The 13,333-nt window shown below is 35.0% G+C and overlaps 1 protein-coding gene across 1 annotated transcript in view; it reads right to left on the reverse strand.

Moving 5' to 3' along the window:
* Nucleotides 1-13,333, reverse strand: part of PHF21A (PHD finger protein 21A) — a 187,981-nt gene that overhangs the window by 153,001 nt on the left and 21,647 nt on the right. The window contains exons 3-5 of the mRNA XM_034644695.1: nt 8,131-8,171; nt 6,654-6,765; nt 1,091-1,234 (exon numbers count right to left, since the gene is read on the reverse strand). Coding sequence (XP_034500586.1) covers nt 1,091-1,144 — 54 coding nt within the window. The 5' untranslated portion in view covers nt 1,145-1,234; nt 6,654-6,765; nt 8,131-8,171. The remainder of the gene's footprint in view (nt 1-1,090; nt 1,235-6,653; nt 6,766-8,130; nt 8,172-13,333) is intronic.

The following is a 13,333-nucleotide window of genomic DNA, read 5'->3' on the forward strand; positions in this document are numbered from 1 at the left end:
TTTCAGAAATTAACTTTAAACTATTCAGATAAAACAAGGGAAACTTGTTCCCTCCTCCTTTCTATTTCTACACCCCAAACATTCAAAAGTAGTCAATTCATCATCATTTATCACTTTTGATTTTATGTGTGTACGTGTTTATCTTGAACCTGGGACCACATCCAGCTAATGTCTAGAAAGGGGAGAGAAACAGTGATATTCTGTTTATGATAAATGTTAATGTTGCAGTTATTTAAGGATAGCTTCATTTCTGGATTAGAGTTATATTAAATAAGATGTATTATACATATAAAATATATTACACATATTTAATATTATTTTATTGATATTATTATATAAACAACTATTAACATATTTTATTCATATATTTTAAGGCTTGTTTAAGCCCATGCACCTGAGGTAAATTTTAAGAATTGTGATATTTGAAATTTAAACATCTGTGAAGGCAGTGACGTTTTCTTTTATTTTTTTAGATTTATTTACTTGAGAGAGAGTGCAAGTGGGGAAAGGGGCAGAAGAAGAGGGAGAGGGAGCATCCCAAGCAGACTCTGTGCTGACCATGGAGCATAAAACAGGCTAGATCTCGTGACCCTGAGATCATGACCTAAGCCGAAATCATGAGTCAGAGGCTTAACTGACTGAGCCGCTCAGGTGCTCTGGCAATGATGTTTTCTTTAAAGACTGGAATCAAGGCATAAAGCTGAGTTATGTGTAAAAACTTCAGTATAAATGGTAGTCAACTTAAACATGTCTCATTACTTAAAATATACAAGTCACATGAACAAAGTTCTTCAGATGAATCAAAAAAAAAGGAAAAAAAGAGTTTGGGTATTTTTTTTAACACCTTTAGTATATGAAAAAAATATTTTCCATTCTTTTCTCTGGAAAGGAAGTCAGGAATATTTTATTAAAGTTTTTAAAAGTATTGTCAGTGAGTTTGCTACGTAGCAGTAAAAGGCAAATGACATGACTCTTGGACAACTATCCGGAAGACGACTGAAAAGTACACTGAAATTCAGAGACAGGACAGTTTACTAATCTTAGCCATTACTTAATAACACAACACGGAGAAGCCAATAATGGAACATACCTGGTGAACCTGAATTTCCACTTTAAGAGCCTCCTGTAGAGTCTGCAACTCCATCCTCCACCTTCTCCACTTTCTCTTATGTCTGCTAATTCTATAGTTTCTTCAGCCTCCGTTTAAAATAACAAACTCCTCTTCTCACGGCAGCTGTGGAGATCATAAAGTGTTTTGGATCATAAAGGAAATATTCATGTTAAATAAAAGAAATTACATTAGTTGGAAATTATTTGATGCTCTAACGCAGAGCAAGAAATTTCCCAAACAGGTTTCTTTCCAAAATGAACAGCTTTGTACTGAATTAGTACCCAAACTTTCTGGGTTTTATTCATTGAACATTCCTGCACAGAACACTTCAAGTAAGTAAGAAATGGGGGGGAAACATGTTTAATCTAGTCATGAAAACATCTAAGCACGCTTACATGCCAGCATCGTGGTGGTACATACTACATTCTGAGGATAAGAGCTGAACAAGACCACTTCTCCTTTAGATGAGCTGGGAATCTAGAGGGCAAGACTACAACCATCCAGGACACAATGTCCCTAGAGACACATAACAACAGGGTCATACATTTTTAAACATCACACAGAGTGAACTGGAAAGTTCAGGGTCTCTCAGAGGTTAAAGAAGACCAGAGTACTTTCATCTGGATGGACTCTTACTCTATTTTAAAAATAAAACTCAAAACAGGAAAATTCTAGTATCACTTAAAGGTCTGCATTTAACAAATTAATACTTCACACAGATACAATGCAATCTAACTCTGCTTTGCATAAAGTTACGACAGGCATGTTAAAAAATAACCCTCTCGTGTATAATAGAGGGGGTGGTCTAGCAACGGATCAGACATTTCCAGCTTGACAATAAACACCATCTTCTTCAAGCCTGCCAGCGCATCTCTTCTGGTTGTGTGTATAACTGCAAGTGGAAATAATGTCAAAAGTCTACACTTGTGAATGTGAGCCTTCCTATTCTATTCTGCTCATCACTACAACTGAAATGAACTCAATGGCTAATTTCTCTTTTAATATTTTTTCTTTTTTCTTGAATGTGGCCTTAGACATGATGTGAGGTAACCTCCCAAAGCAAAAGTTTGCTTCTGCCAAAATAAATTTAAACTTTACTTCTTTCCCTCTCCTCTTTATATCTACAAAACCTGTAGCTAGAGCAGCTTTTCAGCATTCTTGCAAACTGAGGAAGGGAACAATCAGGAATCTGAAAGAACCACTACTACTTAAACCAATTCAATGAGATTTATAATCTTTACACTTTCCAAAAATTATTTATCCATGGATCAAGTTCATATTCAACCTAAGTTTTCTTAAAACTTCTTTAAAACCTTATTTTAACAGTTATAATGGAATCATTAACTATAGAATATATTCCTATGAATATTACTTTTCATTAAATTTGCTTAAACTTGCTACACTTAAAACATCACTGGCAATCTCTCCCTTAGGATTTATATATTATGTTATGCAAAACCAAAACATTCTAACTTAAAAAATAATAAATTTCAAAAATATAAAATTCCTTCAAACTTAACATTTATGGAGGCTAGGAAAGGATTACTATACAATGATACTATCAAGCAAAAAAGGCAATATGTTTAGGGGAGACCATTTGGAAAAGGAGAAATATTTTTATAAACAAACTACAAAAGCAGTTTTTTAGCTACTTATTATCTTAGAAAATCTATGGAACTGTAATAAATAACTAAATATCAGAGTCATGAAGTTACTAAGACTGAAGTTTTTGTTATCATGTAAGTTTATATACAAAAGCAACTGTTAAAACTATAGTATCATTTTAATTTTACTTTTTTGTAAGAATTTTGTTTTTAAGTAATCTCTATACCCAACAGGCAGTTCGATCTTACAACCCTGAGATCAAGGGTCACACACTCCACCAAATGAGCCAGCCAGCCACTCCCCCCTTTAATTTTAAATACTAAAATAATCTTCCTATTCGAATTTGTAACTTAGAGTTCAACTTGAGTTTGTTGAATTAGTTTTAATTTTTGCAAGGTTCTATCAGAAAACATGTGCAAAATGATTCCTTATAATTTCTGTCAAATTAAGAATCACCTTGAAGTTAAAGGGGTATTTTCAACAATAAAAGCCATGTTTGGTTTTACTGGTAGTAACATAGAACATCATAGTTCAACCCAACACATAAACTCTGGAAACAAAGAGCAGGTTAAAAACATGGAGAACTTACAATACAGAACTTACAACATACACAACAAAGGGTTAACATAATTTATACACTAGAGTGCTCACAAATTTTAAAAATATGAAAAAGCAACTTACAGAAAAGTAAGAATGACCAAAACATGAAAAACATCCATCTTCAATAGTCATAGAAATGTAAATTTTAAGAAGATAAGTTTTGTCTATCAAACTGACAAAGATCTGTAGAAATAAGAATACTTCGGGCTGTCTAGAGCTTGGGTCAGGTGGCACTTTCATAATTTGTTACTGGTTATCTCTGGGTGGTAGCACTAAAGGTTACTGACTCAATTTTTCGGAGTATTGATGTTTCGACATTTTTCCACAGAAAATATGCACTTATTTTTTAATTAAAAAAAATTAACTGAGGATGGCTAAAGCCTCAGAAAATGTGATACTCATGAAACAAAATGTTCAGGAAAAGAAAAGGTAAAACGAGGATTTAACCTGGAGGCTCTAAATGTCAAAGAGTGCCTCGCAAGATAAGAAGCCTGTAACTCAAGTTAATGAGGAACTGACAGCTTTTATTCCTTCATCAGATTGTTGTCTGCTTATTAGAGACACAGAAAGGCACAAAATTTTATTTGGCAATGACTAAATGCCAATTATTCATTTTATTTCAAAATAAAACTGAAGGGTTAAAAAAGTTAGTGACTTGTTATAGAAAAACTTATGAAGGATTAGAAGACTCCTTTTACATCCTACTTCAAAAAGTACTCTTTCTGGATAGCAGTTTTAAGAGATTGGTTTCTACCTAAGGAACACGCTATATACATATATTTATAGCTTATAAAAACAAGGCAAGCACATGCTGAATCCTTTTAAAAAATATTTTGGGGGTTTAGACAACTTATGCAGCTGTCATATGACGACTATTTGGGGGCAGTTTACAGCATCATAAAAAAGGTTTTATTTGCTAAATTTGTAAAAAGATGATTTATCATATTTTGACCAATTCCAGTAAGTTACAACTAACAAATCAGTTGCTACAAGGTAAATATAAACAGACTCACAAAGAAGTAATAGACACACTTTACTGAGGTACAATGCCTTTTACCACCCAGCAGTTCTAAATGCTGCCATCAGACAAGGCAATTGCCTAGCACAAAATACCAACATTTGTTATCTTCAGAACTGTACATGTCAAACTACTGGGACACCTACCGGCTTCTCACCTTCAAATAACATAAAACCAAAAACATGAACAAATAGAAACTCCACAAACCAACAAAACAAAAATAATAAGCAAATCCCACTAAAAAAGACAGCTGTGATGTCTGGAAAGCACACTCACTATCCCCCCAAAACAAGAAAAAATGGATTCCATTTACTTGCTATGTAACCACTCTCAGCCTTAGGGTTTTTAATTTGTTTGCTTATAAATCAGAAAAATGGGAATAGTATCATCTACTCATAAAACTGTTATGAGGTTTAAAAGAGATGAAGTTATACGAAAAGCCCTTTGTAAAGTTATAAAGTTCTATGCTATTCTTAGCATACTTAACTCTTTTATTCATACAAACCAACTTCTTAATAAACTTCTCAACACAGTACATTGCTGAGAAGACTGTAGGCTTCCCTATTTTCAAATTCTCTAAGCAAGGGGCTTCTAACTATCTTGCTGGGTAGAGTTGTGCTTAGAGATATGTAACCTCCACATCTTTCATTACGATTCTAATAACGCAGTAATGACGTACCTCTGAATTTACTGCTAAGAAACACTGCTCTGCTCCTGAATTGGTATAAACCCTTTTCCCATCAAAACTCAAGTTGTCTGCCAAGTTTCTTTAACTAACAGTAAGTCCATAAAACACTGTGCCCCCAGACTGAATTTCCTAAAGATGGACAGCTCAGTATTCTCTATACCAAATATTTACTTGGTGTAAGACTCCAGTTGTTGTTGTTGTTGTTGTTGTTGTTGTTTTTTAATTAAGTAAACTCCACATCCAACGTGGGGCTCGAACTCATGACCCTGAGATCAAGTCTCATGCTCTGCTGACTGAGACAGCCAGGTACCCCAAGACTCCACTTCTGATCTATATGTTATGCAGAATACTGTTTAGAGTAGGTTTAATTTTTTTAAGAAAGCAGTAGAGCGGTGCCTGGCTGGCTCAGTTGGTAGAGTTGATCTTGGGGATGTACGTTCGAGCCCCACATTGGGTATACAGATTACTTAAAAATAAAATAAAATAAAAAAGTAGAAAATCTTGACAGATCTATGTGTCCTTGTCACATGTCAAATACAAAAATACCAGGTTTCAATTTGTACAAAATTGCTAGGAGATATAATAATATCTTTAACTTTTAACTAATAGTGCTAAAAATTATCACAGATGCTAAAAATAATAAAGCTTTTTAGTAGCACTTATTGAAAACTAACATTTACTAGTAAATGTATTAAATAAAAATAACATTAAAAAAACAAATAATGTTTGTTTTCTTATTTTCATGGCAGTATTTCTTTGGTGACACTCCACATGTCGACAGAAAATGCTACTGCACAAAGAACTTGGCAATCCTGATTTCAGAGGCTACCTTCTGACACTGGCAAGGTTACTATGCTCAAGTCTTGGTATTAATAGCTGTTGACAAAAATCACCTCAGCCAGTGAGACTGGTGTTTCCTAACCATCAGATTAGATTTATACATACACACACACAATCAGATTTATGATAATGTCTGAATGTGTTTGAATATAAAATATGTATCTTTCCTCTGTGTTTTGTTTTTTGGGGGAGGGGCCAGATCCTTATTTGAAAAAGAAAAGGAATACCTGTACAGGTCATACCATTGCAACACAGTGTCAAGGGATTCCCGACAGCACCCTCTTCATCATGGTCTGCTGCATTTTCTTGCATCCCTCTCTACCACCAATGTTCATTCTGACATGTAGTTTCTACCTCAGCTCCCTGGGCCCACACCTAGCTAACACACACATTCTTCTATTTCCTACCTTTCTTTACAGAAATCAAGCACGTCTACTAAAATCAGCCCAACTATACCCAACAAGAACATTGCAAGTAAATTTAAAAACTCACAGAAATTCAGAATGAAGGAGTCTGGAGAGTAGTATATAACAGTACAGTGACAATGAGGCAGAGATTTTAGAGCTGACTGCCACATTTACTAGAATGCCATTTAATGACAAAAAATCGTCCAGATAAGCCTGGCCAGTATCATATAAATATTTACTACACAAAGGGTAACACAAGAGGGTATGGTGGTCTTGGCATAACCAATCAGTACTTAATAGAAGTGGAAGTTATGGGAGGATAGATTTCAGATCAATTTAAGGAAGAGCTAAGGATTAGAGCTGTACAAAAAAGGAATGGGTTACCTTATGAGGTAGTGGGCTCCCTGTCATTAGAAGTATTCAAGAATGCTGCATATCATATCCCCCTCTTGGAGATTCACAATGCACATTAGCATATTAAAGGTTCTGAGAAGTCCTGCAGTAAAGAAACCTGTTTAACTTTGTTTAACGCAGCATTTCCCAAATTATTTGACCACAGAACATTTTTCCCACCCCCACCCCACCTCAATAATATTTATTCATTTCTGTGGAACTAGAATTCCTCAGAATACATTACAGAAAATAATGAGCTACATTATTTTAAATGTAGTATTCAATGTGTACCCAAATAACAATCTGTCAGGGATACAGGAGAAGAAATTGCCACACTGGTAAAAGGCTGGAAGAGAAAGCCCTTAAGGTCCCTTCTCTAAGATTCTGTGATTCTATCACATCTCAAAGAAAAGGGCTATAGGATCTTGATTATTTATTTAAAAAGGTTCCATGAAAGAAAGGCAAGTAGAATAAAAAGGTAGTAAAATGCAAGGTTAACTGGTTCAAATGCCTCCCTTTCATGATCAAAGCCCAATCCCTAAAAGATAAGAGAGACACCTCAAGGACAGTGAACTATCAAAAAGAAGCCTTAACCAAATATCTACTCCAGCCACTACATTAATTAAAATTTGAGAGAGAGAATTTAAAAAACAAAAACAAAACTAAGTAGCCTTGTATTAGGGAACAATCCTATTCCAGCTCTCTGGTTTAATTTTTTTATCATAATACATGCTCTCCAAATAAGGTTAGTATTTGTTTGATCCTTAGTCACTAGACTGCCCTGTGCAATCTGCGATCTTGAATTACACATTCAAAAAAATGATTAAGTGTGACGATTTATAAGCTGTTAGAGTAGATACTAAAGTAGATGTTAGGAAAAAAATATGTTCGCCTATATGCCCCCACACTGCTACATTTCACTCTCTCTCTTATTTTTTCCTCTTTTAGAATTATACAAACAACACACACTAAAAATGTAATATCAGACATGAAGCCAATCCAGCATTAAATTTAAGGATATAAATGCTTAAGAGTCCCAAATTTCAAAGTCAAGGTTCCCATAGTTACATTAACCTAGCCATTTTGCACATATACTAAGGCCATCAAATTTAACAGCATATTAAGTAACACAAAACACCATAGGAACCTGAACTTTTGAAATTCCCGACTTTAGAATTTTCAGCTCTAACCAGTGCATTAAGGACATTTTTTGGCAAAGGGGACCTTTACATTTTAACAGGTTATCAAACGTAGGAACATGCAAGCCCAGCAGTATTATTAGAAACACAAATGCATTTGAGATACAGCTACGTGAAATTAGACAAAATTTCACTTTCCCTCAGTGCAAACAGTTAAGCCTCATTTCTGGGAGAGAGCTTTTTTGGAGAAAAAAAAAAAATCACTGAACATTTGAATTATTACCCAACTAGCATCAGGCATACTACGCCTGTTTCGTGAAAGTACTTACCTCTTTTGGGGAAACGGGCTCTCCTTCAGCTCTCTTGCTCCCTACAGCAGAAGGGGAAAATGGAATTAGACTACAAACACAGATTTATGACATGTCATCAAAAGCTGAAGACTTAAAGATTTCTATCTGACTTTAAGAAGAAGAAACAAAACACACAAAAATCTCCAAAGCTTTAACCACCACCCCACCCCACCCCAAAAAAGGGAAAAGAGGTCATTTTCACAGCAAGGAAAAAATTCAAAGGCAGTTAAATCTCTAATTTTCCATTTTTCACTTTTCCACAATTTTTCCAAGACAAGGAAAAAGTAAGTAGTTGACAGTTTCCCTTTCCTAAAAGACACAAAAATAAAATGCACCTCATCTAAGTAACACACAAATACAGACTCATCCCCAACAAATGGACTTCAGTGTTCATTGCTTGATACTAACAAATTAAGGTTACATCACTGACCCTTAGTCTGGTCTGTTTAAAAGGCCTTTTTTCAATTAATCTTGAAATGGACTTGTCTGATACAAAGCTTTAAAATTCACAGCATTTTATATGTATCACCGTAATTTCAATTAAACTTTTCATTTACATTCTTCAAGTCTCACCACTTCAAACTGTAAGCTACATAACACAAAGATGCCTTTCTCTCTGCCACATATTTAATCAGTGATAGAGCTGAAAAGAAAATTAAGGTTTTGGGATCTCGATCTAATGTTCCATGATGCTATTATCAATTGCATTTTTTAAGATTCACTAAACTCCATTAAGTTGACTTCAAAGTTAGAAAAGTCAAGCCAGGCTATCCTGGTTTGTTTTGGGGGGTTTTGGGTTTTGGTTTGGTTTTTTTTTTTTTTTAAGATTTTATTTTTAAGTAATCTTTACACCCAACATGGGGCTCAAAGGCATGACCCTGAGAGCAAGAGTCACATGCTCTACCGACTGAGCCAACCAGACACCCCCACATTGTTTATTTTTAACTCTTCCCCACCCCAAACTTCTTTTTCACTTAAAAAAACTAGGAAACAAAAATTGAAACTCTTCTCCTCATATTTTACTATTAAATTATTTAAACGACACATACCATGCTCTAAAACTTCCTTGTGTTTTAAACATAGTATGTTTGTTGACTGATGTTACTTCAATAGTGTTCTCATTTCGAGGAATTTTTTAAAGAATCTTCATGCCATCCAGATTATAAATTTTTATTTAATCAAGTACAGTCATACCAAACATGCAGTAAAATAATTTAAAAGGGCCCCAGTTCATGCAGTTAACATTCATTTCCAAAAGAAATTCAATTTGCTGTTTTATCCTGCCTTTTCTTTAGCAGCCGTAATTCTGAAAGTTCTCAAGTCCATATAAATGGCTATTTTAATCACCAAGATTAGAGTAGCTTCCAACCAAAAGAAAAATCATGCAAAGGTCTGTAGAATGATGTGGTTATTTAAAAGTGGATTCTCAGAAGGAAAAAAAAATTGTAACTATGCGTGGTGATGTATGTTTACTAAACTTACTGTGGTAATCATTTTGCAATACATACATATATCGAATCATCATGCTGTACACCTAAAACTAATATTATGTCATAGGTCAATAATATCTTAATTTTTAAAAAGTAAATTCTTAACATTACAGACAGTACCTACAGGATTCTGTACCACTCAGTACCAGGCACATAGTAAATGTCCAGTAAATATTTGTTAAATGAATGAATTGACTAAGTAGACCCTTAACTCTGTTGATGACTTATTTTCCCTATGAGACATTTCTTGTTAGCTTTTTCATGCTGATGATAATTCCTATGCATCAATCCCCCACAGCATTATTTGTTAAATGAATGACTTTGGATAAAATCGGTAGATGAGAGAGGAAGATATTGCCATTTTAAAATATAATGAAAAGGAAAAGACTGATGTATTGTACTAAATTAAGAACTTCTGTTCATCAAAAAAACACCATTAAGAGAATGAAAAAACAAGCCACAGAATTGGAGATGACAATTCCAACACATAGATAACAATGGTTTATAATTAGAACATATGAAATATGTTGAAATTCAAAGTGATCAGGATAGAATTGGGGTTTTTACTTTTACTTATATGGCCTTTGAGAAAGTAGAGTCACATTAACTCTTCCGAAAAGTCATATTCAGTAAGAAGACACAATGGATGTTCACCTTATCTCTAGGGCATTTTCTCCAAAAATCAATAACAGAGTTAATCCCAAATTGATAAAGAATTTTACCATGATATCATGAAACCATGATATCATAAAATTACTCATAAAACTGCTTGCAGGGGACTGTAGATATAACATAGGAAATCAAAGCCTGAGAGGTTAAGTGACTTCCTCGAAGGTCACACACCAATTGGTTGTGAAGCTGGAGAAAAGCTTACAGACCCTGAGATTCCTTTGACTGAGCTGGTTTTTCCACTAGACCTCACCGCCTCTTAACCATGTGGCAGCAGTAACACTTCTAAGAAACAAACTACAGTAAATACTGGCAAAATATTTTTGGAAAAGTCTCCATATAAAGTTTTAAAGAAAAATTATTATAAGTAAGCTATACAGGGCAGGTTTCAAAAACTTGAGATCCTTCATGCCTAAGGGATCCTCATGAATGGGCCTCAGAAGAGTTTGCCAACCCTACAATACTATATGCTAAGTTCTGTATGTGTAAGAATTCTGGGAAGAGGACCCACACATTTAATAAGATTTGCAAAGAAGTTCAGATACCAAAAAAGAGTCAATTATTTTTAGACTAGTGATTTTTAAACACTGTGCATCACTACTAAAGTGTTTCTTCTGAAGACTATTATTAATCGACTACCATTTGAAAACTGATTTAAAAAATATTTTATTTCTATAATTTAGTAAGAGTGAGTGAGCAAAAAAGAGCTCTACATAAATGTGCATTTTAGCACTACCTATATGCAAAATGTATTTAAGTCTGAAATGCAAGTTTGATTTCCTCATGTTAAGGTGACTGAAAGTCCACTTAATTTGTTTCTCACATACTAATAGCTAAGGTATTTAAAATTTTTAAACATAGTTGCTGAAATTTTTCAAATATAGATTTATTCTTTAAAATGCACTCAAAACACGTAAGTTGGACTAAATGAAATTATTTTTGCTTTTAGAGATAAGTATTATCTTACTAACATAACTTCCCATGGTTCTCTGCAAACTGAAGATGCTTCACCTCTTCAGAACTTCACAGGTAGCTGCTTTAATTAGAGCTGGTAAAGAAATGAATCACTCAGATTTCTAGTATGATTGTAAAATTTAAAATACCACCAATAAATCAAAGGTGATTAATAACAGCTTAAGTACCTTTTGTAAAATATCTAAAACCTTTGTATATGAAGAACATATATTAAATAATAAACAAATTTTGCAGAGAAAAGATTGAACATTAGATCATGTTTTAAATTAGGCTAAAATTCATCCCACTACAAATTCGAACAATTAAGTTTATAGTCTGTGCTCAATCATAAATTTTGATAAGGGACTAGAATAGCACAGATAATTGTCATTCAAAGACACTTTAAAATGTCACCTTACGCAGAAGATTCAATCTCTTCTCTTCTACTACACCAAGCCGATGCACTAATTTTATATACAATAAGTTTTACTGCTTTTTATCTGCCCTTCCTAACTTCTAACAGAAAGCATAATAAGTTTGAAATAAATTTAAATGCAAATAAGTGTTCAGAAGAAAAAGCAGAATCCTGTTTAATGCGACTTAGTCCTTTACGTCCCGATATCATAATCATCCCTGTGTCCCCCATCCCTCTTAGTCTCACCCTCTCTCTCATGGACATCCCTCTAGCACCTCTTCCCTCAGTTTCAAAAAGTATCAATTTTCCCCTCACTACTAGATCATTTTGTTTCTTCCATTTTTTTTTTTTTAAGATTTTTTTTTAAGTAATCACTACACCCAACACGAGGCTCAAACTAACAACCTCAAGATCTGGAGTTGCACACTCCATCGAATGGAGCCACCCAGGTACCTTGTTTCTTCCATCTTTTAAAAAAAAAAAAAAAAAAAAAAAAAGCCTCCTTTGACTCCCTATCCTTCTCTAGTTACTGTCCCATGTCTATGCTCCTGTTTACAGGAAAACTCCCTGAAAGAGTTAACCATCTCACTGTCCCTAGTTCCTTCTCCCCATCCTCTACTGGACTCACTCCATCGGGGCTTTGGCCTCCTTCTATTCTTAAGCTCACCAACGACCTCCCTGTTGCTAAGGCCAATAGACAAGTCTCAGCCCTCACTTCCATGTTTGATCAGTCGTATTTGACCCTGTGGAGCATTCCTTCCTTCTTGAAACCCTTTCTCTCCTGACTCCCGGGACACCACCCAATCTTGATTTTCCTCCTAATCTCTCTGGCCACTGTTCTGGATATCGTAGGCTGGTTTCTTCTCATCTCTCAAGACCTCAAAATGTTGAACTGCCCCAGGGCTCAGTTCTTGGAGCTCTTCCCATTAGGTAATCTCACCCACTCTCATAGCTATAAAAGGATCCGTACACTGGTGACTCCCAAATTTTTATCACCAGCTCAGACCTTTCCCCTGAATTCCAAACTCATATACCCAACTGCCCACTCAACACTTGTCAAATAGGTTTCTCAAGCTCAACAGTTCAAAAGTAAACTCTTGACTACCTATCCCCCAATCTCCTCTTCAGAGTCATCCCCACTTCAGTCAGTGGTAACTCCATCCCTTCAGGCCAAAACCTTAAAGTCATGCTTGACTCCTCTTTTCCTCTTCTTTCCACACCCTATATCCAATCTAATAGCCAACCACCTCGCCTCCACTTTCAAAATACATAGACTTTGACCACTTGTGTCAACTCCACTACAAACTCCTTGGTCCAATCCACTACCATCGTTCACTTAGATTATTATAATAGCCTCCAAACTGCCCTCCCTTCTTTCCATCTTTGTCTTGCTACAGTCTATTCTCTCCGTAGCCAGAGTACCTTTTCAAAATCCAAGACAGATCCAGTTACTCCTCTATTCAAAATCCTCCAATGGTTTCCCATCATACTCAGAAAAAAAAGCTGAAGTCCTTTAAAATGGCCCATGAGACTCTAAGTGATTTGGGCCTCTGCTCCTCTCAGACCTCATCTCCTCCCCTCTCCCCATTGCTTAATCTGTTCCAGCCATATTGACCTCTTTTTTTGTACTTCAAAACTCAAAACAAGTTCCCTT

Source organism: Ailuropoda melanoleuca, chromosome 16 (assembly GCF_002007445.2).
Source record: "Ailuropoda melanoleuca isolate Jingjing chromosome 16, ASM200744v2, whole genome shotgun sequence".
NCBI lineage: Eukaryota > Metazoa > Chordata > Mammalia > Carnivora > Ursidae > Ailuropoda > Ailuropoda melanoleuca.